Source organism: Chenopodium album, chromosome 8 (assembly GCF_948465745.1).
Source record: "Chenopodium album chromosome 8, dcCheAlbu1.1, whole genome shotgun sequence".
Classification (NCBI taxonomy): Eukaryota; Viridiplantae; Streptophyta; class Magnoliopsida; order Caryophyllales; family Amaranthaceae; genus Chenopodium; species Chenopodium album.
In genome coordinates, this window is record NC_137841.1 from 75,380,975 (window position 1) to 75,405,954 (window position 24,980).

Sequence of the window (24,980 nt, forward strand, 5' to 3'; positions counted from 1 at the left end):
TCGGAGATAACATCAGAATCAACACTATCATTCACATTCCTTGCGAGCCAATAGCAAGATTTGACGGTAAAAATACCATTCTTTGCATAGCACCAATACAATACATCCTTGCGAGAGTAATTTGATAAGGGGGTAGCCAAGATCATAGCAGAAGTAGCACCATCCACTAACTCCCTTATTTTCACAGCATCCCACGCCACACATCCCTCCACCATAAGTTCCCTAACAGACATATTTTCATCCGTTCCAACAGGTTGTGGAATAACAATACGTTTACCCTCCTTCACCACCCACACATCTTTCCATGCTTTTACATCAAGGCCATTCCCAATCCTCCAGGCTAGACCATCCCGAAGCAGCCCCTTCGCACCCCAATAGATTGGTTGGCAAATTATCATGTTCAAGTTTAAAAAAAAAAAAATTCAAATTCCACCTCCTGAGTTGGATCTATCCTTCAATCAAATACTACCTCCGTTACAAATTATTTGCAACGATTAGACATTTTTCTTCTCTACTTTATGTCAAATCGTTGCAAATAATTTGTAACGGAGGTAGTACTTATTTGCTAATTAATTTATTTTCTTGTTTATACTGCTAAAAAAATACTCGTATCACATATTCAAATGACACTGCTAAAATGGTGCCCTCAAAATAAGACTTAAACCCCACTTTCAATACTCATGAATTGATACTTTCAAAAACACAAAGGTCAATTGTTCTTGCAATAAAATCCATTCATTTGAGATCATCAATACTAGCTAAAAGAATAAAGATCTCAGCTACATGAAGAGTAAAGGTTCAAACTTTTTTTTTTTTTTTTTTCACTTTTCTGGCAGGGGTGGTGGGGTGAGGAGCTTCTTTTCCTAGCAGCTTCATCACAGCAAGAACAATTATGTAGTTGTTTCCAAAGCAAAGCAAGCTTTCAAAACAATGCTTGAATGCGGTCTAGTTTAATGCTTGGCATCTTCTTCCTCGCAGAATTTGCTGTATTTGTCTGCATCCATCAAGGAGTTAAGCTCATCCGAATTGCTCAATTCTACCTTAATGATCCATCCCTTCTCATAGGGGCTAGAGTTGACCAATCCAGGGGAGTCGCCAACCTCGTCATTGACTTTAGTCACTTTTCCAGATATAGGAGAATTAACATCACTAGATGCCTTCACACTCTCAACAGCACCAAAAGCCTCGCCCTTAGAGACAGCAGCTCCCTCTTCTGGCAACTCAACATATACGACATCACCCAAATGTTCTTGTGCGTGATCTGTTATGCCTACTGTAGCTGAATTACCCTCAACTTTCACCCACTCGTGAGAGTCAGTATACTTCAAGTCCCCAACAACTGCAGGTGAAATAAAAGTGTCATCTTAAAATATAATGGGTCAATATCATCATCTATCACCACAACCATATAAAAAAAAAAGGCGCAGAAGGTTTGAGGATGCATTCATCTTCAAAGCATAGGAAGTATTTCAGAACATCTACAGTTAACTAAGGGTTCGTTTGGCATTGTTGCGGTTTTCAGTTTTTTGGTTTTTTGTATTTTAAAAGTGTATGATATATGTCATATAATGAATAAAAAATTAGTCAAAATTATTAAAATCATGCTAATGTTGAAAACTGACAACAGAAAAGTGAAAACACCTTTTTCTTATTTCCTGTTTTTGGTTTTTTGTTTTCAAAAAAACTGAAAACTAAAAACAAAAAACAATGTTAAACAAGCCCTAAGCAGCTTGATGCAAGAAAGATATAAGAAAATATGAAAATAAAAATGACACAATTTGCATACACAAACATAATAATTGCTACAAAGTGCATAGCTTGACAACAGAAATATGCAGCAAAGAACTTATATACATAGTAATTTATATGAGTTGATGATTCATGATAAGATTCACTCTTCAACTTTGTTAATTAAAACAGTAAGCTACACAGCAGGAGAACAAGTATGCAAATTGATTCATCCAATCGCCAAAACAGGCCCACGTAAGGTATAAAAATTGGACGGGCTCATTTATAGTAAGAAATCCCAACTCGTAAAAAGAAAGCATCCAGCACACTAACACTCTAACACATAGGAAAAAGCTCTAACCATATCACCCACATAGCAGTAAAGGCTTTTCTTTTTTCCCAAAAGTATTACTTTAATTGATGCCAATAAGATGGAGTTATATTCTAAAAGTTCAAGGACGCTTTCAAAAATGCACTCTACCCCTGAATGCTTTTAAATTTTCTCACTTACAATGATCAATGCATGGAACAGGTGAAGGAATTAAGTGTGGCATAACCGCATAAATATTCTACAACACCGTGCAAGAAGGCGACTAGACAGAACGACTATTTGTCACGGCAAGATCAAAAGGGCAGACATCAAGAACAAATAGTGACAAACCAAGCAATCTGTCACAAAGAAGCACACTTTTTTCCCTTCGACGTATCCTGGAAATTATAATCAGCCTCAATAAGTACACCTTACAAAAGGACACTTTCCAAACTGATACAGTTAACATCTAACCACAATTATCATCTCCAAAAAAAATCTTGTGAGTGACATTATTCTTCAGTAAAACCCTAAAAATATTAGCTTAAATCCAAGTGAATTTAAAAAAAAAATTAAAGGTTATATGCTCCATAAATTTGGATTGAAAATGACATGATAATGAATACGGAGTAATATAAGACAATGTATCTTACACAATTACACTACACAACAGAAGCACAAGTGAATGTAAACGTCCCTTTCAACTCCAAACCAAATCTAAAGAACCGATGAAACCCATTAATTATCTGCCATTTTTGAGAAAAATACAAACTTTATACAATTTCACCTGGGATAAATTCTTCAACAAATAAACCATAGAACTCAAAAGTTACATCTCATATTTGCAAAATCATACACTCCAAAATTCATTTTTTTTACATTCAACATTTACATCTTAATCAAATCCAATCATATCATAATCCTACCCAACTAATCACAAATGAAGACTAATCAAAATGAATTTAAAAACAATAACCCAAACACAACAAATTCAAATCAAACACAAAAACAAGATTCAGAACAAAAACCCTTCAATCAAAACACGTCAAGAATACATACAGCATTTCAATAAAAACCCAGATAAGATCTTATGTAACAAAGGTCAAATTCAAAAAAAAAACATGTAAATCAATAATTATATTAAGAGAAAAAAAAAATGATCAGTGATTGATACCAGTAGCAAATGATCTGGGAAGAACAGAGATCCCAAGTCTTGAGGCGGCCTTAGAAGCGAACAATCGTAAAGCCATGGTTACCCTACTTTGAGTGAAATCTAACAAAGTAGAGGGAGTATATTTGGCGAATCTATTGGAAAAACGAAGAAAAAGAGGTGCAAACTTTAACAAAACTCCAAACTTGAATTGAAATACAATACTACTCGTTATGTACTGTAGACTGTAGAGTGCAACTTTGATGTGTCAACAAACCCACTAACCCACCGAGGTTGGTGAGTGAAAGATTGGTAACAGCCCACTTTATTTTTATTACTAGTGTTATTGTTTTTTTTAAAAAAAAAAAAAAACCACGAGGGTGGGTGATGAGATTCGATCATCAGCTAGAATTGGAAGGAGAACACTAATTACTTGAGCTATTCTTTCACTCTTTTTTTAAGGTTTGTAAAGCCTCATTTGAAATTATTTTTACAGAACTGAAATTATTTTCATTGAATTGAAATTAATTTTACTTTTAAAAATAAAGTGAATAAAGCCTAAATTGGTTGAAAATTTTGAATGGGAAATTGATAGAGATTATACTACGTAAAAAGTTGGTCCATTATGTGTACTCAAGTGCACTATTTATTTTAAATATTTTCATTGTTATTTAAATATTTTTTTCAATAAAATTTTAATTCTAGCTCCGTTTCTTTTTAGTTCACACGTATTTCTTTTTATAAAGTTTTTTTTAGTTGACACATTTCCTTTTAGGATAAATTATTTACCTTGCATTTACAAACTAGCCCACTTATTTATTTATTTTCTCTCACTCTCCTTCCGCTCCTTATTATACGTGCCTAAATCAAACGCGTCAACTAAATAGAAACGAAGGAAGTATTATACTTTGTTTTTGGTGTTAAATTATAATGCATGATTTCCTTACAGGTTAAGATCTCCTTATCTTGCTCTATTTAAAAAAGAATTGTATAAAAATACAAACATCTTTAGAAAAGTGAAGAACTAAAATTTTTGTACACCCCCAATGATTGATAAGTGAGAATGGTGAGCATCTCTTTTTCCCAAAGCACCTTATGTTTATTCTTTGATAGTTTACTAATGGTATCTCAAGTCTCACTCAGAAGTTGGATCTTTAAAGGGATAAATAAAATTGCAACCACCGAAAAAGCAGAGTATTGTTCAAAAGGACCAAGGGATGAAGAGAATAGGCAAATCAGTACTAGTGATAGTTGATGTAACTTATAAGATTGGATAACTTATAATGATAGTTGCATTGCAACATAAAACAGTACTATGCAAACTCAGTGATCAATAATCAACAGAAGATTGAAATTGATCAAATATTACATAGAATGAAGGCGGTACTTAAACTACAAGTAAAAAGACAACACTATGAAGGCTGCCAAAAAAAGCTACCAATGGCTACTTATATATACATAAATACATACAGAAAATGTAAACCAAATCCATAGGAGGAGCAGGATGCTGTAATGCTGGCAGATTGATCTAAATGGTAAGCAACCATTTTTGTCAAGTCCTGGAAAACGGAAAATATGATGTCAGGTCAAGGGGAATGTATGATGGACAGATGGAGCCAATTCTCAAGCAACCAAAGCAAAAAGAATTCATGGTAATATGTCGGAGCCAAATTGATCTACTAGTTCTCCTTAACCAAAAACTGTCTATACCAAAACTTCTTTCTAAAGCCAGACCGTATAGCACATACTCCTGGATGATATAGCAACAACACGACCGGGAGTAGACTTGTGGTATGGGCTCCTTTTCCTCATATTGGCTCCATTTCACAAAATCGGTTACTTTTCCCTTTTGGAGTTCAAATTTTGAAATCTCAACAAATATTGCCATCCATGTTTAAGATTGTAGATTTTAGATTTATTTAACCATCACATGTGATTTTGATGGTCAAATGTGTGCACTGGGGACAATAAAACAGGTGTAACCAATTTAGCAGATGAAGGTAGTAGATTACTGTCACATCTCCTGTGAGGATGTGACCAAGTGTTTCTTGGTGAACCTAATTAGATCTCAGGCATTAAGATAGAAATGATCCCCAGTAAAAAAATTACCAAAGAAAGTAAATAAACCCCATCCTAATCCTGGTAGTTTACTTCAGTCCTCATACGCAGACCAGTATACACAAGTATAGTTGTGAGACTTGTGAGAACTTGAGGATGAAGAAGCATACGAGAGAAGTGGTGCATGAAAGCATTAGAGTTACCTCTAATTATGGACATTGAGAAATCACTTCTTAGCTGTGGCAGTTCTCTGAACAGTGGAAACTCCGTCAACAAACTTGGTGCGAAATATGACATTTGCATTGTTGAACATCCCTTCTTTAAGAGAAACCACAATGAACTACAAAATCCAAAAAACATATATCAGGAAAAAAAGATAAATTCTGAATAGGAACTTCAATTTTTACCGGTAAAAGCAGAAGACAGTAATTAAAGTCATATTTGTTGACTGCTAATTAAAACTTAGGTCCACTTTATGAATTACATCAGTTAAATGAAATTGTGACAAAGAAGTACCATCTACATGCTGCTAATACTTGTATAAAATAAAACGTCAGTTACTTATTCTCACTCCTACTAAACAGCACTATAAAATGAACCTCAACTTCAGGTTTGTAATCCTAAGTACTCATACTACATTTGCGCTTTAAACTTATTGGTGATCACTGGTTAGCACTTGGTACAAACTACCTATGTCAGTCACATAGACAACTTTTTCTCCCCTCGACACACTGACAGACAATCAGAAACCAATCTTAAATAGGAGCCTCGGCAAGTAAGTAAATTGTGACTATAAGATAAGTCATCAAATTCAAAACCCATCAAACCATGTACCAAATTAGTCTTAATTGATGTAGACAGTTAGTTGACTAGGACATTTTTTTCTTTTATACGAAGTGATTGCAAGGACCCAATTATCAGCTTCAGAACTACAGATGTTATGTACCAATACGAATACTCAAATAAATGAGATATGAAAGACCACATATTTGTTGAGAGAAGTCAGGAAGATACTGAATCAATTTACATCAATCCCAAATTCAAATTTCAACTATCAAATAGCATGGCTTATGCAGAACTGAACTCAATTGGAAACATTAGAAAGCATAAAACTAAGCTCTTCAGCAAAAACGGAAACTATCAGGGAGACCACACAAACTGAGTAACAGAAACGAAGTAGAATGCAACATCTTTCTCAGGTACTGTAAATTTAAACCGAGGCAATAGATGAAGGGTGTTCAACCTGAGACTGAGGGAAATGAGTTTTTATCATCCTTCCAATATTTTGTGTATGGCTCAGATCAAGAGCAGCGTCAACCTAACAAACATGCAAAGACAACATATTCAAAATGAAAGTTTATAGGCAAATTCAACCAGTTAGCATCAAACAAAAGACAACTAAGCAAAAATCAAAATGGAGAACTTAACAGAGTCAGAATTCTCAGAAACATGAACCAACTGACACAACCAGCTAGCATGAGGACATTCAGAAATCACTGTTAAGCCCTCTTTACTAATACAAATTAATAAAACAAACAATGCAACATAACTCCTTGCCATCCTAACCTAAAACCAAAAGCGAGATCCACAAACCATGGCACACTTCTAAGAAAAATAAGAAACACAGGCAAACTTCAATTGACTAGGAGACATTCCACAGAAACACAGTTGAAAAGATGAATAAGACAATTTTGTAAATGACATGACAATGCCATTTTTACAAAGTACCAGGTCTACTTACTTCTACTCTAAGATTTAATATTTGATACTACGTATGACTTATTTACCTCATCAAGAATGTAAAGCGGAGCAGGTTTAAATAGAAGCAAAGCCAATATCAAAGATAATGCAAGCAGAGATCGTTGACCCCCACTTAGTTCAGACAGCGATTGTTTCCAAACTCCTCCAAATGCAACGCGAACCTCAAGGCCATCTAAAAAACTGCAACCTTCAGGAGGTTCCAACTTTGCTGTAGTTCCTGGCAATAATGTAGAAAAGATGGACCCAAAGTCGCTGAAATGAAACAAGATGGCTAGTAAGCACATCAAGAATCCCAAAAGATAGCAACTAGTTTGCTGGAAAACTGATAAAACTGAAGAAATAAGATTGCATGAAAGATAGACTCACTTATTCACTTTCACCCAAGTAACTTTCAAGGTCTCCTTTTTCTTCTCATCAAGCTCTTCAATGACCTTCTTGATCTTGGCCTTGTCATTCTGTCAGAGAAGACATATAAAGTGAGTAAAATATTTGGCAAGAGACATCACAGTAAGGTGATAATGAAAGCTAACCTCAATAATGTTCTTCTTGGATATCAAATCATTATATTCATCTTCTGCTTTCTCAAACATTGCCATTACCTTTTTGTTTACCCTTTTCTCTAGACTGAGGAAAGAAAAGAAGTTACAAAAATGTTGCCCTTAAGAATCCATCGTCAAAAAAGCTAATAAAAATATTTAATTTAAAAATATATATAAAAAAAGCAAACTAAAAAAATTAAATATAAAGAATATGTTCTACCTTGATTGTTCGCCCTGCAGTCTCTCTAGTTCCTCCCTCGCTTTGCGAGGATCACGAGATGCAAAATCATAGTCACTTCCACTTCGACCAAAAAGCTGCTTCTCAGATGCTATCCAGGAATGCTTTTCTACTAACCTTTCAACCTTCAAAGAGCACTCCTTCTGTTCCTCCTCCATCCTTCTCACCTATGCATGACACAACTTATTACGCAGGGAACAGCATTTTGGGGCATCAAAAAGGTCTTAATGTATGAAAAAATAATAATAGCCAGATCAAAGATTATAGAAAAGACCATAAAGATTAGGCACAGTATGAAACAATGTAAATCCCCAGTATTGTACCTACTATTGGCTAAAGAGTGTGCATTTAAGAGCCATACAGTACGATATCAAATAATTATGCCATGGGACACATTAAAGACACGGAAACCGACAATATACATCCAACGCAAACAAAACTAATAAAACTTGCTCATGAACTCAAAATTACCTCATTTTCCATCTTCTTCCTCTCAAGGCTTGCGTCACTTATTTTGTTTTGGAGCTTTTGCTGCTCCTTCAGAATACAACTAATTTGTGAGTCGCATTCCTTCAACTTTGAACGAGCTGCATTAAGGTTTGATAGAGCCTCATCATGATGTTCCTTAATAGAGGCCACCTGGGGAAAAACAAATTAAAAAGTTAAAATGCTGTAAAGGTTACCATTAAGGGCACTAACTAAACATCATGCATTAGGAAGATTTAAAAACTGAGTAACCTTGACTTTCTGTTCATTGATTTCAGAGACCAAACTTTGGATTTGAGACAGCAGAGAATCAAGTTGGCTCTCAAGGGAAGTACGCTCTTCAGCTACAGCTTCCATTTCCATTATTAGTTTTTCTCTTTGATTTTCATGCCCCTACAAAATGCACACCAGAATCAGATGACACGAGGAAATGAAACAACAAGGCCATAGTGCCAAAAAATGATTTGGGGTCAGTTATTATTAATTGTCATAAGGAACCGTCTGAGAATGAGAAAAGAGCATAAAAAGATGACTGGTGAAAAAAAAAAGTGTGTAAAGTGCTTGGTTTTAAAAAGCGCGCCTCGTGCGCGCCTAGACGCGCCTCGCTCCCAGGCTCAGGGAAATGGGCTTTAGCTAGGCGTAACTCAGTCACCTACGGAAGGCGTGCGATAAGGCGCGCCTTTGCGCCTCACGGAAAATAACTAAGATCTAAGTTATAAATTGAAGAATGATGGACATTTTTTCAAATTCAGACTACCTTAGCTTTACATATATCATTATTTAATTTATTATGAATCTTCTTAATTGGAATTAAGTACAATCAAAGTAAAAAATAATTTGAAATAAATATATAAATACATGCGCCTTGGATACAAAAGGCGTAGCCTTCGCCTTGCGCCTAGGCTGCAAGGTCCATTTGCGCCTTGCGCCTTTTAAAACTAAGGTAAAGTGAGAAAAAGAAAGAGCATACAAGTAAAAGAAGCCCATCAAACATGATAGGACTTGTTGCAAGGTGCAACATTTATTAATTAATTAATTAGGTCAATCACATTATCCAAATGACTTACCTTGAGATCTTTGGATGATGATTGCATTTGGCTCTTAAGAGCCTTTATCTTCTTTTCTAAACCTTTGAGCCTGGCACCCCTACTTTTATCATAATCTTTAATTGATTTCTCAAGAGTGGACACTTTCTTAACACAATTTTCATAAGCAGCTTGCTTCTCCTTCAAAGTAGATTTTGCATCTGACAGATCCTGCTCAATCTTCTTCAACAATTCTCCAAGCTGCATTGCATTTAAAAAATATTAAAAATAAATAAATAAATAAATCAACATTAGATAAGGAATCCCAGCTATGGTACTCTCATCCATGTACAGTAAATAAAGTAGCAATGCACAAAATTTACAAAGATGAAACAATAAAGAGGAAGCAATACTACCTTATGATGCTCATTTTGCTCAGCACGGCCCTTGAATAATTCGAGCTCATATTCTTTCAGTTTCAACTGATTGTTAAGGTCAGTAAACTTCTTCTGTAGGGGAAGGAGCTGAGCAATCTGCAAAATTACGATACTTGTTAATTAAACTGATCATGTGCATAAAATGATAAACAGGAAGCAACACTACATAACAAAATTAAGCTATTTGTCAATCTGCAAAAGTAGCATTAAAGCTTTCAGAAATATTAAGAGGAAGCAAGATCAACTCATCAGACTCCTGTTTAGAAAGGAGACACAGATCAAAATCAGAACCTTCTTAGAACTTCTAACAACCCATCAAACAAATAATTGTAAGGGTTTCAGTTTTAACTCCGCCAGCGGGTTTCCCGCTGCCAGTCCCAAGCCTTGATAAAGGAGGAGGGTTTCGATAGGCCAGTGACAGCTAGTGTAAAACTCTGTCACATCCCATGACATGAGCCAAACTGATTGGCCACAAAAAAGTTTATTAATATTCTGCCATCCGTCTATTACCAAGGATGAGGATACATAACCAAAGCTGGAATAAATATTTCTAGATTACCAAGCTGAATATTCGCAATTAAAAAGGAATAGTCCATCGACATATCCACTCGCAAATCAACTTCAGCTCAACAAGGCCTCAGTAGATTTTTTTTTTTTTTTCTCTAAAGGAGCATAATATTCTAAATCTATGACCTTTAAGCATCTGAATAACAAGTTGAATTTGGAACATACTCTGTGCCAGACTTTACTCAAACGTGGTACAATTATGCATAACTACATTAAGGCTTAAGCAATAACAAATTGAGCAAGAAAATTTATATGTAGATGTTAGTGAAATCAAACAGCAAATCAACTTTCTAATAAGTTGAACAGTATAACTGTTCAGCATCAGCACATCAGAGTATTTATACTCAGATCCCTACAACAGCAACTTTAAACAAGAGAAAACTAAATACTTTCCATCCTCCAAGTGGATACTAACCTCCACTTCAATTTCAGATAATCTCTTCTGGTGAGTAGAAAGGTCTGTCTCAGCATCAGCCAAAGCACAGAGACGTCCTAGCAATTCACCACCGCCCCTGACAACATCAAAAAGAAACTCAAAATCTGCTACCTAGTGTTGGTTTGACAACAATATCTTTCCATGGAGGATTCCAGGAAATTTTACTGCTATTGTATTAACTTGTAATAATGGAAGTTGAAAGAGTAGCTATTACCTACGACTACCGCCAGTAAGGAGGCCACTAGGCTGAAATATGTCGCCTTCAAGGGTGACACATGGCTCCCTGACATCAATGTTTCCATCTTTATTAAAGGCAACCTGTCACCATATGAGTTCAACGTTATATTAGTGTAAAGTTGGAAGCACGATATTAGCTTCTGTACCAAGCTGTCACAGTTCAAGACACAAGATGTTGGCATTCAACATACAACAGTTATTTTCTCCAACATACCACTAAAATGCTGCAATTCATGAAATTTCTCCAAAGACCAACTAACATCATGTACATTTTCAAATGTCCATGTCGCAAATTTGACTCTGAAGTATATTGCATATGAACTAACCTTTACAGCAGCTTCCCTGGTCTTGCACACAAACGTGGATCCAAAAACGTACTCCATAGCCCTCTGTGGAGTTCATCATATTTTGACATATATAGTCAGAACCAACTTCAAAGAATATACTTGAAACGTTTGAAGTGGATAGTTCTTAGTGCAATCACAAAAGATGCTTAACAAAATTACAGAATAGTAGTACTACTAGTATTTAATTTTAAAGCTGCTTCTTGTTGAGCCTATATTGGATATAATAGGCAATAGATAACAAGAAATTAAATTATAAATTACAAGAGATTAGGTAACAACAGAAACATAGACAAGTACCTTTAATTCCTCGTCATATTCCACCAAAGAAAGTGCCAGTTTTGCATTTTCCTTTCCTACCTGAAAATGTAGTATATAAGAACCATTACAAGAACAAACTGTTAGAAATAGATATGACCTAGCGTTAAGAGTGTATAAACAAACCAGATTAGAAGCAGCTCGCTGTTTATCGGGAGCAATGACATGAGCTTGAATTTTGTTCAAAGGAATAATAGTGACTCTTCTTCGAAGATCACCATTTTGCAAAAGTTGTTTACCAGTGGTTTCTGTGTCAACTACAACATTAAATAACCTACCACCAGCCACAACCTGAAATACAAAACTGTAATTAGAAAGATAAAGTATGTAATGCAAGAAAAACATCATCCAAGTAGCAAACATAAATTTTTAAAAGGTGGAAAAAAAAACAGTAAAAATTGCATCCAGTACCTCCAGAGCTGTCATTGTTGACCCATCTTTTATTTTGATGAGCTTTGCCACAACACCTTTAACCTTTGACCTCTCAAAATTCTTGGTAGGATCCCGGTAGGTGAAATCAACATTTGACAACTGTCCTGAAAGAGCTCTTATTTTATCTTTCAGTTTCTGCACTTCCTCCAATTCAGCTGCACGCTCCTGATAATAAAGGTGTCAAAAGAAGATGAGGGCAAAAAATACTGAAGAGAGAGAACAACAATCTAGTAATAATCATTAGATACTAACCTGCTGCAGAGCTTCCATGCGACTATTTTGATCTTCTTTAAAAGGGAGAGAATCCAGTGACTTCCTAACAGCTTCGACTTCTTTTTTCCTAGTTTTCAATTCGTTTTCTACAGCAGTAGCCTCATTGCGCTTTGACTTTAACTGATTAGTTTTCTCGACTAGCTCCTTCTCACCATGGGTTATTTGTGTTTTCAGCTGCTTTACCTCTATTTCTACATTTCCTACCGCTACTTTAGCATCAGCTAACTGATCCTCCAAGCATTTTTCTTCATCTTGACTGCTCTTACCAGCCAGCACACCCTGTTCAAAACCATTCAGTACCCTTTTACATGATTTTTAAAAAAAAGGTTGTAAACAAACATTCAAGTAAGCAAATGATCAGAATGTTGATCAAAACTGATATTGTACCTGGTATTCTTTTTCACTGTCATCTAATTCTTTAGAGAGTTCCTGAGCTTTTTGTTTAAGATCAGCTGCACCATCTTCAGCATTTTTGACAGCAGCAGCCCTCTCTTCCACAGACTGTTTAAGTTCTTCAATGTTTTTAGCAACCTTGCAAGATTAAGCAAACGTGAATTTTATCAAATAATTGTTACAGGATACACAACCAAACACATTTGGAGACAAAAACACCTACCTTATCAGCATTCTTTTTTTCACCTTTGAGAGTATCCTCCTTATTTTTCAGGACAGAAGTCTCCTTCACAAGATCCTGAGCTAAAGAATACACTTTCTCTTGCAAAGTTTTAATTTCACCTCCCATACTTGCTTCCTTCTCAGCTGTCAACTCTGACACTTTGGCATCCATTTCTTGAAGCTCGGACTTCATCCTAGATGCATTAGTATCAATTTCGGCAATATGAGTCTTTATTTGTTCCACTTCATGGATTGCACCATCTTTAATCTTCTCTGCTTGCACATACTCATAAGCAATGCAAAACCTTTTAAGCCTATCTAACTCTGCATTCCCATTAGCCCATTGCATGTACTGCATTCTTTCCTTCCTCAACTTTTCCAAAGCAGGTAAGATTTCCTGATCAAGAAGCTTATCAATCTCATCAACTTTACTTTGTTTTTTTTCAAGTGTTTTCAAAGCAGAATCTTTCTTATTTTCATACATCCTTGTCCCAGCAGCCTCTTCAAGCATAGACAATATTTCAGGAGGCTTCATATTTAAAACTTTTGTAATACGCCCTTGCATAATAAGAAAATGTGGATTATTCACATTGAGCTGCACTGAATGGAAGAGGTTTTGTACCCTACTAGGTTGGGCAAGGTGCCCATTAATCAGATACTTGTTCCTGCCGCCAACCACGATCTGCAAAATTTGACCATAAGCATATAGCTCCTTGTAATTTCGATTTCCAAAAGCAATCTTAATAGCTCATGACGTTATGACTCTTATGAGCAGTCGAAAAAGGTTGATAATTTACTTGAAAGCTAGGTTTAGACTGATTAATGATACAAACAAAATGCCACCAGAATAAATAGGACCTATTGGTTGATGAAAAAATTGAGAGACTTAAATACATTAGAGCGTTTATAAGAAACGTACTGCATTGTCTTTATGTAGCAAACAAGTCTCATTATGGATGTTACTTGGACTCGGGAGCTCATATCAGACACGTGACGTGTCCAAGTGTCAGACTTGGCTAGATTATAAAATGTCAAAGTGTTCATACCCATATCAGAATGTCAAGAATCAACCACCTATGCTTGAACTAAAATAAAAAGTTTGATTGACATACTCAAACATACAGAGAAACCACAAATTTAACTTCAAACTGAGCTAAAAATGAAAACTTTTAGAAAAAATATAACCTGGGAAAGTGATCACACTCCACTAAACTATCTTTGAACAATTTACAAATACAATGAACTATTTTAAGTGTGAACTGTGAATGGTAAAATGCGAATATTAGCACAATTAAAAAACCTATTTTGCATTTGTACTGTTTCTCAATATTACTACAAATTTAACTTTTTTCCGACGCGAAATCTATAACCTTCATCATATTTAGAAATTCAAAGAACAATAACAATAAAACATCACTCAATTTAAAATTAAAAAAAAAAATCACCCAATAACTAAAACCAAAGAAAATTAATAAGTAAAATTGAAGCATACAAACCTGACGAGTAACAGTAATCTCAGCACAATCCTCATACCCTAAAGGGCTCCGACTACGATCCGAGTTATCGAAGATAATCGAAACAGTAGCTTTAGTAATTCCTGCCTGGCCTTGCTTGTATACCAATTCTTGAAGATTAGAAGCACGAACTTGCTGCAAATTCGTAATACCTAGAACAAAGCAAATGGAGTCTAGAATGTTCGATTTTCCAGACCCATTTAGCCCTGTGATTGCGTTAAAGAAGGGGTCAAACCCAGGAATTACAGTTCTTGTAGCGTAGGATTTGAACCCTTCTAAGCAGATCTCTTTGATGTGCATAATTATGAATCAAGGGTTCCGAATTAGAAACCCTAGAAATTGGGGGAAATTATTTTGTGGGGGTTTTAGAGGGAGGTAACTGGAAAAATGTTGTTTTTGAATTGTTTAGAGTGAGAAATTTTGAAGTTTGAAGAGGTTTTTGAGGAGAGAGAAAGGTTGAAGATGAAGAGGCTAATGAGCGGGAAAATTAATGCAGCAGCCAAGGAGTGAGCTTTCAAAATTTTGGGAAAGTTTTTTTTGGCCTCTTTGGATCTATGGAGCTTTGACTTTGGATTTTTTTTTTACAAGAGCATTGACTTCAACTTTAACCTAACTATCAAAGTATGAATATCATCGGAGATCATGAAAGTTATTGCTACTGGAATAATCGATCTTACTAAAGATGAATATTAGTCGATCTGTAACAAAGGTCGGTTAGGCACGACATGAAAATGAATCGGTTTGCGACATAAGCCATCACAAAATCAACACACCGGGGCACACAAGTCATCAAAAATACAAATTATGGCATGAGCACGAGAGATGACCTAGTGTCAAGCTACTTGGATATATACTAGTATATTTTTACCATTTTAACAAAAATACGAAAATGGTTAATAGGTCATTGGCATAACTTTAACTAGCGCGACACGTGTGTGAGGTCATTCATGATCTAGTTCTTAAAGACTCCCACGAAACCATCACGATACACTCCTTCTTATCCTATTTTAAGCATGATTCAGTTGAGCATAAGACACACTCTAGCACACACATGTATAGACACCGTTAAATCCAACGAGATCTAATATGATTATAAATAATTAATAATGATTGAGGGTCAATACAAAACAACTAATTATATAGACAAGTACAATACTCCATCCACCTTAAAATGAAATGCTCAATTTTTTGTTCAATTCAGCTCTAATAAGTTCAGTTCAGCTCAGCTCAGCTCAGCTCTAATCAGTTTAGTTCAGTTCAATTCAGCTCCTAATTTTCTTCTCTTATAAAATATTCATTTCAGTTCAGCTCAGCTCTAATAAGTTCAGTTCACTTCTAATAAATTCAGTTCAGTTCAGTTCAGTCCAGTCAATGAGAACATGCCCTTAAATTTGGTCAAAAAATTATACCGAGTACATTAAAACAACGCAAACTAGAAGTAAATACTCCGTCCCCATTTTAGGACGGGGAGTAATAAAAAAATGATTTAAAGTCAGTTTACTCCATAGGTAAATTGCTAAACACCACATAAAATTGCTCACCCAGACACGCTCCATGATATAAATAAACAAAATCCCCCTTTTTAATTAGTTTTCAGCTTAATTTCTTCCAATTAAAAAAAGGAAAAACAGTAATTACAGTATAACACACAAGCAAAAGCAGCAAGAAGCAAACGCGTTCTTCCTAGTTTCTACTACCCTGCTATTTTCCCCCAAATCCAGCATTTAATTGATTAGGGCATTTTCAGATTTCCAGAAATTGAACTCACCAGGTAATTTAATCACTACTTTCATTCATTGCTTAAATCTTTTCATATCAATTTGCATTGTAACATTGTATAGCTCAATTTAATTTTCAGATTCAGCACTTATAACGATGATTTTATATAGTGGTAGATCAGAGTTAAAGTTTAGGAACAATTTGAATCTTGAATTTAGTAGTATGAAAATTACGAGTATTAGTTTTGTTGATTAATTTTAGGGCCAATGTTTATTTTTATGTAATTTCAAGGTTTTTCATTTGATTTCTGAACTATTTACTTCACTATGCTTTCACCATTCGAATTAGTCGATTCCAGAAAATTGTTTTGTAATTAAATGTTAATTGTTACCTAATATAGTTTTGAAGAAATTGCATGCTTCGTCAATCTTTAGCTTTCTTGTTATTTCCGAATATTTGTCGGTGGCTACTCAATTCCTTTTATTAGCCAAACCTAAAAACAAAATAAATGATGAATGAGTTTGTTACTGTCCTTCAAATGTGTTTTATTGCGAAGAATTGAGCTGAAAGTTACCAAATTTCGTTTCGAAGTATACATTAGGCTTGTTAAGTGAGGAATTGGGGCTGGCTTTGGCAATGGAGGGGAATTTTTTGATCTCCACTGTCATTGGCATCGGATTCATTGGGAAGAAGCCGAATACAAGTAGTCAAGTTACTTTTAAGCGCTCTTTATGAATGATGAGCTTAGTATATGTCTGTAATGGAGTATTGACCTTTGCATGACAGTTATCTGATAATCCAAAGTTTATAACAAATTTGATACTCAGTCTATTATGCAAGCTAATTGTTGATATTTTGTGCTAGAATTACAGCAGCTAAAGTGTATGTTCATAGTTGGTAGTACATTTTTTACTGCTTATAAATATTTTTGCACAAACATAATCCACTTGTATTTTTTACTTCTTTTAAAAAAATTTCGTAATGAAAGTTGAAAGAATCTGAATGTGCTAATAATTTGGGACCAAAAAATTGTTTAATTTGGGACTATATAAGCAAGGTTGTCAAGCTTGGGATCATACATAGATATGTGACATTGAATCATTGAATTGCAAGATTATGGAATGGAGGGAGTTTTTTACCAAAATCCGTTCAGTCCTATAGCTTATTTGTTGAATTTAGAGATAATTATTCTTCCCCATATTTTCCTATCATTTTTTTCACAAATGATGTCTTCATTTGAGCTGTCAACTTGTTGATTTCTTAATTTTCTGAAGGCTGTTTTCGTGTGTAATTTTTGATGCACTGATGGTTATGCTTACAATCTATATTTTACATCATAGCTTTGTTGAAATAGTTTAAATGGAACTTCTTGAGTACTGTAAACAATTTGTCTGAGTAAGTGACTACTTGATAATAAAATAAACTGTTTGCTGTCATATCCTGATAATGGAATGAGTTTCAAGGATGTCATATGTTGAATGCTTCTCAAAGGGAATTTGTTTGAATTTTTTTTCTCAGATGTCTGGTGACGTTGAAAACCCGAAATCTAGTGAGGCAAACAAGAATGCAGATGTTAATGGATCTTCTGTACCTGAAGTTCAAGTGACATGGTACAGTATCTTTTGTCAGCAAGTATCCGTCTATGGAGTAGCTGCTGGGTACTGCCTTTCAGCCTCTTTACTTTCGATCATTAATAAATGGGCTGTTATGAAATTTCCATATCCTGGTGCACTCACTGCACTGCAGTATTTCACCAGTGCTGCTGGTGTGTTAGTTTGTGGACAGCTAAAGTGGTTAGAACATGACCCTCTTGACCTTATGACCATGTGGAGGTTCCTTCCAGCTGCAATTATCTTCTATCTCTCCCTTTTCACCAATAGTGAGCTCCTCCTCCATGCCAATGTAGACACATTCATCGTCTTCCGTTCAGTAGTCCCCATCTTTGTTGCAATTGGGGAGACCCTCTTTCTGCACCAGCCATGGCCATCACTCAAAACATGGGCCTCACTTGTCACTATCTTTGGTGGAAGTGTCATTTATGTGATGACAGATTATCAATTCACAGTAATGGCTTACACCTGGGCTTTAGCTTACCTTGTAAGCATGTCCATCGATTTTGTTTATATAAAACATGTGGTTATGACCATTGGGTTGAACACGTGGGGCCTAGTATTGTACAACAACCTTGAGGCTCTCTTACTCTTTCCATTAGAGCTGTTTGTTATGGGCGAGCTGAAGAAGATAAAACATGATATTTCTGATGAGTCAGAATGGCATTCTTTTAGCGTCATCCTGCCAGTGGGGTTATCATGCTTATTTGGACTCTCTATCTCTTTTTTTGGGTTCTCTTGCCGAAAAGCAATCTCTGCCACAGGCTTTACAGTTCTTGGAATAGTGAACAAGTTACTAACAGTTGTTATCAACCTTGTCATCTGGGATAAACATTCTACTTTTGTGGGAACAGTTGGCCTTCTAGTCTGTATGCTGGGTGGTGTTATGTATCAGCAGTCTACAAGCAAACCTAAGCCTGTGAAAGCTGCAGAGCCACAAGAAAGCCAAGAAGAAGAACAGAAATTGTTAGAGATGCAAAGCAATATAGAAACTGATCACACTTTGGAACCTAACTCAGAACTAAGAGAGGGGAAATAAAATGGATTCTGAGGGATTCTCTACCTTGTGTTACCAGAGGACTATTCTCTCTGCTGCCTTGTGCTGGAACCACGACCTGCCCGGAAAATTTGGATGCATCGTCAGCTAGACTGCACGGCACTGGTATTTTCTCTATTGTCAAATACTAGCGCTGAGTAGTGAGTATACTCGTGGTTTGTAGGGCTTAGATTTTGCTGGTTCAATAGCCAGATGAAAGAAACATATTCATACCTGAATATTCATTTTTTACATGTCTAGTTCTTTTGCTTCACTTACTGTTCAACAGCAATTCAAAATGACGCTGTTGTTTTTTTGCCACTTGTTTTGATATACAAAATTAATGACATGTTAGTCAGCCTCCTAATGGTTTTTAATTTTGTTATAAGATAGAAGTTCTTGTATACCTGTAAGTGATTGTTAAAATAAGGGCTAATCTAAGTTGCCAATTTCATTAACGTAGGTTTACAACTTGGGCCGATTCAATAAACTCAAGTCTATCACAAACATTTATAACAACATATAATGATCATATATGGTTCCATACGGTATTCTATGACCCTGAGATGTATCCTCTATAATCTAAAGGTTTTTCGACACCGGGCCCGGAAACCTCCAAAATTTCTCAAAAAACATGGATATTAGCTTTCAGTTTTGGAATTTTTTTTACTCCGTACTTTTTTTAACTCGAAAATAAAAATTGCCGAAATGTTTACCATGATCCCTAATATCCTCCGAGAGTCTAATTGGGTGGATGGAATAATCCTATTTGCCTTTAAACGGCCAATTTACCAGTTTACAACTTGCACCGATTTTATTAATTCAAGCCTACCACGAACATTTATGACAACAAATAATGATCATATATGGTTCCAAAAGATATTATATGACCCCAATATGTATTCCCTAGAATTTAAAGACTTTTTGACACCTGGCCCCAAAGACTCCAAAAATTCTCAAACAGCGTGGATAATAGTCTTCAATTATTAATTTGTTGACTTTTTTTGGCCCGAAAATAACAATTGCCAAAATGTTTATCATGGTCTCTAATACCCTCCGGGAGTCCAATTGGGTGGGTGGATCGATCCAATTTGCCTTTAAATAGCCAATTTACCGGTTTACAACTTGCGCCGATTTTATTAACTCAAGTCTACCACAAACATTTCTGACAACATATAATGATCATATATGGTTCCAAACGGTATTATATGACTCCGAGATGTATTCCCTATAATCTAAAGACTTTTCAACACCGGGCCCCGAAACCTCCAAAATTTCTCAAAAAGCGTGGATTTTAGCCTTCAAATTTTGGAATTTTTTTTACTTTTTTCGCCCGAAAATAAAAATTACTGAAATGTATACCATGGTCTCTAATATCCTTTGGTATTCCAATTGGGTGGGTGAACCATCCTCTTTGCTTTTAAAAGGCCAATATACTGTTTCACAATTTCCATCGATTTAATTAACTCAATCCTACTACGAACATTTATGACAACATATAATGATCATATATGGTTCTAAACGGAATTATATGACCCCGAGATGTATCCCATAAAATCTCAAAAAATTTCGATACCGAGTCTCGAAACATCCCTAATTTCTCAAAAAACGTGGATTTCAATTTTGGATTTTTTTGACTTTTTTTCTCCAAGAAATAAAAATTGTCGAAATGTTTACCATGGTCCTTTATACCCTCTGAGAGTCCAATTGGGTGGGTGGAACAATCCAGTTAGCCTCTAAACGGCCAATTTACTGAATTACAACTTGCACCGATTTCATTAAATCAAGACTACAACGAACATTTATAACAACATATAATGATCATATATGGTTCTAAACGACATTATATGACCCTGAGATATATCCCCTAAAATCTTAAGCCTTTTCAACACCGGCCCTCGAAACTTCAAAAATTTGTCAAAAAACGTGGATAATAGCCTTCAATTTTGGAATTTTTTTACTTTTATTCGTCCGAAAATAAAAATTGCTGAAATGTTTAACAAGGTCCCTAATACCCTCTAGGATCCCAATTGGGTGGGTGAAATCATCCAATTTGCCTTTAAATGAACAATTTACCAGTTTACAACTTGCACCGATTTCATTTACTCAAGCCAACCACGAACAATTATGACAACATATAAAGATCATTTATGGTTCCAAACAACATTATATGACACCGAGATGTATCTCTAAAATCTTATTTCTTTTCGACACCGGGACCCGAAACCTTCGAAATTTCTAAAAAGTCATGGATATTAGCCTTCGATTTTCGAATTGTTTGACTTTTTTCGCACAGAAGTAAAAATTGTCGAAATGTTTACCATGGTTCCTAACACCCCCCGGGAGTCCAATTGGGTGGGTGGAATCATCCAATTTGCCTTTATATGGCCAATTCACCAGTTTACAACTTGCACGGATTTCATTAACTCAAGCATACCACGAACATTTATGACAACAAATAATGATTATATATGGGTCTAAACGACATTATATGACCATGAGATATATTCCCTAAAATTTCAAGACTTTAAGACACCGGGTCCCGAATTCTCCAAAAATTCTCAAAAAGCGTGGATATTAGCCTTCAATTTTTGAATTTTTTGATTTTTTTTTTCGTCCGGAAATAAAATTTGCTGAAATGTTTACCATGATCCCTAATACCCTCCGGAAGTCCAATTGGGTAGGTAGAACCAACTAATTTGCATTTGAACGACCAATTTACCGATTTACAACTTGCGCTGATTTCATTAATTCAAGTCTACCACGAACATTTATGACAACATATAATGATTATATTTGGTTCAAAACAACATTATATAACCCCGAGATGTATCCCCTAAAATCTCGAGTGTTTTTGTCAACGGACCCCAAAACCTCCAAAAATTTTCAAAAAGTGTGGATATTAGACTTCAATTTTGGAATTTTTAAATTTTTTTTCGCCTGGAAATAAAATTTGACGAAATGTTTACCATGGTCCCTTATATCCTCCGGGAGTCCAATTGGGTGGGTGGAACCATCCAATTTGCCTTTAAACAACCAATTTGCCGGTTTACAATTTGTACCGATTTCATTAAATCAATCCTACCACGAACATTTATGACAATACATAATGATCATAAATGTTTACAAACGACATTATGACCCCGAGATGTATCCCCTAAAATTTCAAGACTTTTCGACACCGGGCCCCGAATCCTCAAAATTTCTCAAAAAGCGTGGATATTAGCCTTTAATTTTGTATTTTTTTACTTTTTTTTTTCGCCCGGAAATTAAAATTGCCGAAATGGTTACCATGATTAATATTACCGTCCGGGAGGGTGGAACCATCCAATTTGCCTTTAAACGGCCAATTTACCGGTTTACAACTTGTACGGATTTCATTAACTCAAGCATACTACAAACATCTTAAATTCAACCCGATCTGTTACTAATCCAACTCGAAATTAACACGACTTATTATTGACCCGACCTAAATTCAACCCAAATTGTTCCTGACCGGATTTCAAATCATCTTAAATGCAATTTAGACCACCTTATTATTGTTGATCAAAGCATTTTGTCTAGGGAGACCAAGTCCGTCCAAGCCAGCAAAAGAAAGGAGTATCATCCTCAAATTTAAGAGTTAAATATAGTATATATTTGTTGTACGTAGTAATTAGAATGATTTGTTTTAGGATTGCCTCAATATCTGCTAGACTGCTATGTTTAGATCGTACCTCTTTTGGTACTATATCTTTTAAACGATATCTCAGTGACTTGATTGCATATTTGCATATACATGCTACAATATCACAGCATCTACATGCCTGTCTCACAGTAACAAAACTACTGAACTACAGAAGTAGTGAAGCACATAGGAGCTGGTAATAGCTAAAAGCCATCTTCAACCTATGTCCAATATGCACATTGTCAAATCTGAATATTCTTAGATCACAATTTGAATATTTCATATGTTAAAATGAGCAGTTAAGGAAATTCAAACTGTATCCTACAATCATCTGCATTCTAAGCAGCTCCAACTGTCTAAGCCTTAGAACTTTGAATACCGAAAAAAGTTGAAATGAAATCATCAAGGAAACAACCTACACTAACTAAACAACACCCTCTTATTCTCTAAGCCTAGGCTTTCAAATTCTCATCAAGAATTCAACAATGTAGCTACATGCCTACATCACTTGATTAGTTGATCCCACCATTTAGAACATAATACAGTTCCTCATACACCTGACCTCACAAACATCACATATCCTTAATTGCACCCAAATAACAAGTCAGAAATACAAACACCATCAGTTCATTTCCATTACCCTCTTTGCCCATTTAAGCTAACAACATCTAAAGTAAACACCCACTCAACCACTCCCCTGTTTCAAAACTCCATCACTGACTTCAACACAAACAGCTCAATACCCTTCAATGTCATTACCATCATCCTTCACCACAGCTAAAGGCAACATTACCAAACTCTCTCATGCTCAATTCATAACTACAACAACAAAGTATAGCAGAATTATGATCCCTAACTAATCAAAGTCTATTAGTCTATTATAATCCCCATCTCCAAAAACACCCACATAATAGAAAGTTAATCAAGTTAAACACTTTAATAGACCACCAAATTCCATTTTCCTACCCTATACAATTCCAATTATAATATCAGTAAAGAAAACTTATCAATCAGATTAAAACAACCCAACATAATAGTAATAAAAATGGATAGATTATACCATATATTATAAACCAAGTATCAAAATTTCTCAACATCAAATAACTCAAATATAATCCAAATTTCATATAAACCCAAAAACACATATCAAATTCAAAATCTAATCAACCTGAGACATAGAACCAGCAGCAGCAACATCATCAACAGTAAACTTTTCTTTCCCCTTTTCACCATTACCACGACCAAGCGCCTTACGTTCAAGCAACCCCTTCCTATCCTTATCAAGCTTCAACTTCGTAACAACAACCTTCGAAGGATGAATCCCAACATTGACCGTCGACCCGTTGACCTTTTCTCGGGTAATCCGCTCAATATGGATAACCCATTTCTTACGGTAGCATTGGACAATTTTACCCTCGCGACCCTTGAAGGTTCCACGCACAACCTGAACTTCATCGTCTTTGCGAACAGGGATAGAACGGACATTGTGCTTGCTTCTTAGGTCGGCGGAAAGTGGGGCCGACATGATTGTACGGCGAACGCTTGATGGTGCCGTGAAATGAGCTTTCCGGCATTTTCTGCGGGAGCTTGATACTCTTGGGTTGTGCTTCATTTTGGAATTCTGGGTTTTTTCCCCCTCTCTCTCTCTCTGAAAGTTGCAGGGTTTTCTAGGGTTTTGAGGAGAGAGAAAAATTGAGTGAGGGACGAAGAAGATGAGAGTTTTAGGGTTTTGGAGATGTGTATTGATGTTGTTGGGCTTGGGCTCGTATTATAATCGTTAATCGATGGCTTTAGGCCCTGATTAAGTTCAAGGTTTTTTTTTTTTTTTTTTTGGATAAAAATTATGTCTTCACCTAAGCTACATTATGATTTTTTGTCTGTCTTCACACTTTTTTGTTTCTTACAAAAATGGTCTAATGAAGTTATGATATTAATACGGTTTTATTTAAAATATGTATACTACATAAAAAAATTAAAGAAACAAACAAACTTGCATATATAGCATGTGTAAAGAATATAATAAAGTATGATATTTAAAAATAACAATTTGAATTTCGTCTGATTCACATACTAGTTACTCGTATTATCTATCAAAAGGTGAAAAATATCATGTAAATATGACATCTATAATAGAATGCAAGAAGCCTAGAAGTACTTAAGAGATTTTTCGAGGGTGTAATATTTTTAGGGGTGATTCGTGATTGTTTATGTATGTAGCTTTGAAGCTTACTTGAGCATGGCTCAAGATAATGCTAATTGAAATCTTAGATTTAATCAAAACATTTGTTCAAATTAGTGAGAACCAATGTACAAACTACAAAGTGATCTAATGTAAAAACTAGCTTCTCCCAAATCCCAATCAACTAAATTCTAGCTGCATGTTGCTTGGCAAGGCTTTTTATTCATGGAAGCACTCTCCCTCCCCCTAGGCCCTTAACCCCTCAACAATAAGAGCGTCTTCATAGACATCATTGTTTTTC

At 35.4% G+C, this 24,980-nt stretch overlaps 2 protein-coding genes and 2 pseudogenes across 3 annotated transcripts; 1 reads left to right on the plus strand and 3 right to left on the minus strand.

Moving 5' to 3' along the window:
- Nucleotides 1-652: 652 nt before the first annotated feature.
- LOC145642426 (glycine cleavage system H protein 2, mitochondrial-like) lies at nt 653-3,479 on the minus strand. The gene is made up of 2 exons (XM_081693607.1): nt 3,213-3,479; nt 653-1,339 (listed from the first exon to the last, which is right to left on the minus strand). Exons 1-2 carry the CDS (start codon nt 3,286-3,288, stop codon nt 951-953), a joined length of 465 nt encoding a protein of 154 aa, XP_081549733.1. The 5' UTR covers nt 3,289-3,479; the 3' UTR covers nt 653-950.
- Nucleotides 3,480-4,457: 978 nt separating this feature from the next.
- LOC145556730 (structural maintenance of chromosomes protein 2-1-like) lies at nt 4,458-14,924 on the minus strand. Its single transcript, XM_081618383.1, has 21 exons — nt 14,451-14,924; nt 12,956-13,636; nt 12,727-12,870; nt 12,319-12,618; nt 12,046-12,231; nt 11,761-11,925; nt 11,617-11,676; nt 11,299-11,361; nt 10,950-11,053; nt 10,715-10,811; nt 9,712-9,828; nt 9,338-9,556; nt 8,523-8,663; nt 8,256-8,423; nt 7,767-7,951; nt 7,538-7,631; nt 7,374-7,462; nt 7,034-7,259; nt 6,490-6,564; nt 5,450-5,586; nt 4,458-4,747 (listed from the first exon to the last, which is right to left on the minus strand). The coding sequence occupies exons 1-20, from the start codon at nt 14,766-14,768 to the stop codon at nt 5,473-5,475; spliced, it is 3,546 nt and encodes a 1,181-aa protein (XP_081474509.1). The 5' UTR covers nt 14,769-14,924; the 3' UTR covers nt 4,458-4,747; nt 5,450-5,472.
- Nucleotides 14,925-16,088: 1,164 nt separating this feature from the next.
- On the plus strand, nt 16,089-19,237 carry LOC145556731 (GDP-mannose transporter GONST3 pseudogene; annotated as a pseudogene). Its single transcript, XR_014091919.1, has 2 exons — nt 16,089-16,239; nt 17,706-19,237. The product of XR_014091919.1 is annotated as a GDP-mannose transporter GONST3 pseudogene (transcript).
- Nucleotides 19,238-23,533: 4,296 nt separating this feature from the next.
- LOC145556732 (large ribosomal subunit protein uL24y pseudogene) lies at nt 23,534-24,212 on the minus strand (annotated as a pseudogene).
- Between the last annotated feature and the right edge of the window lie 768 nt (nt 24,213-24,980).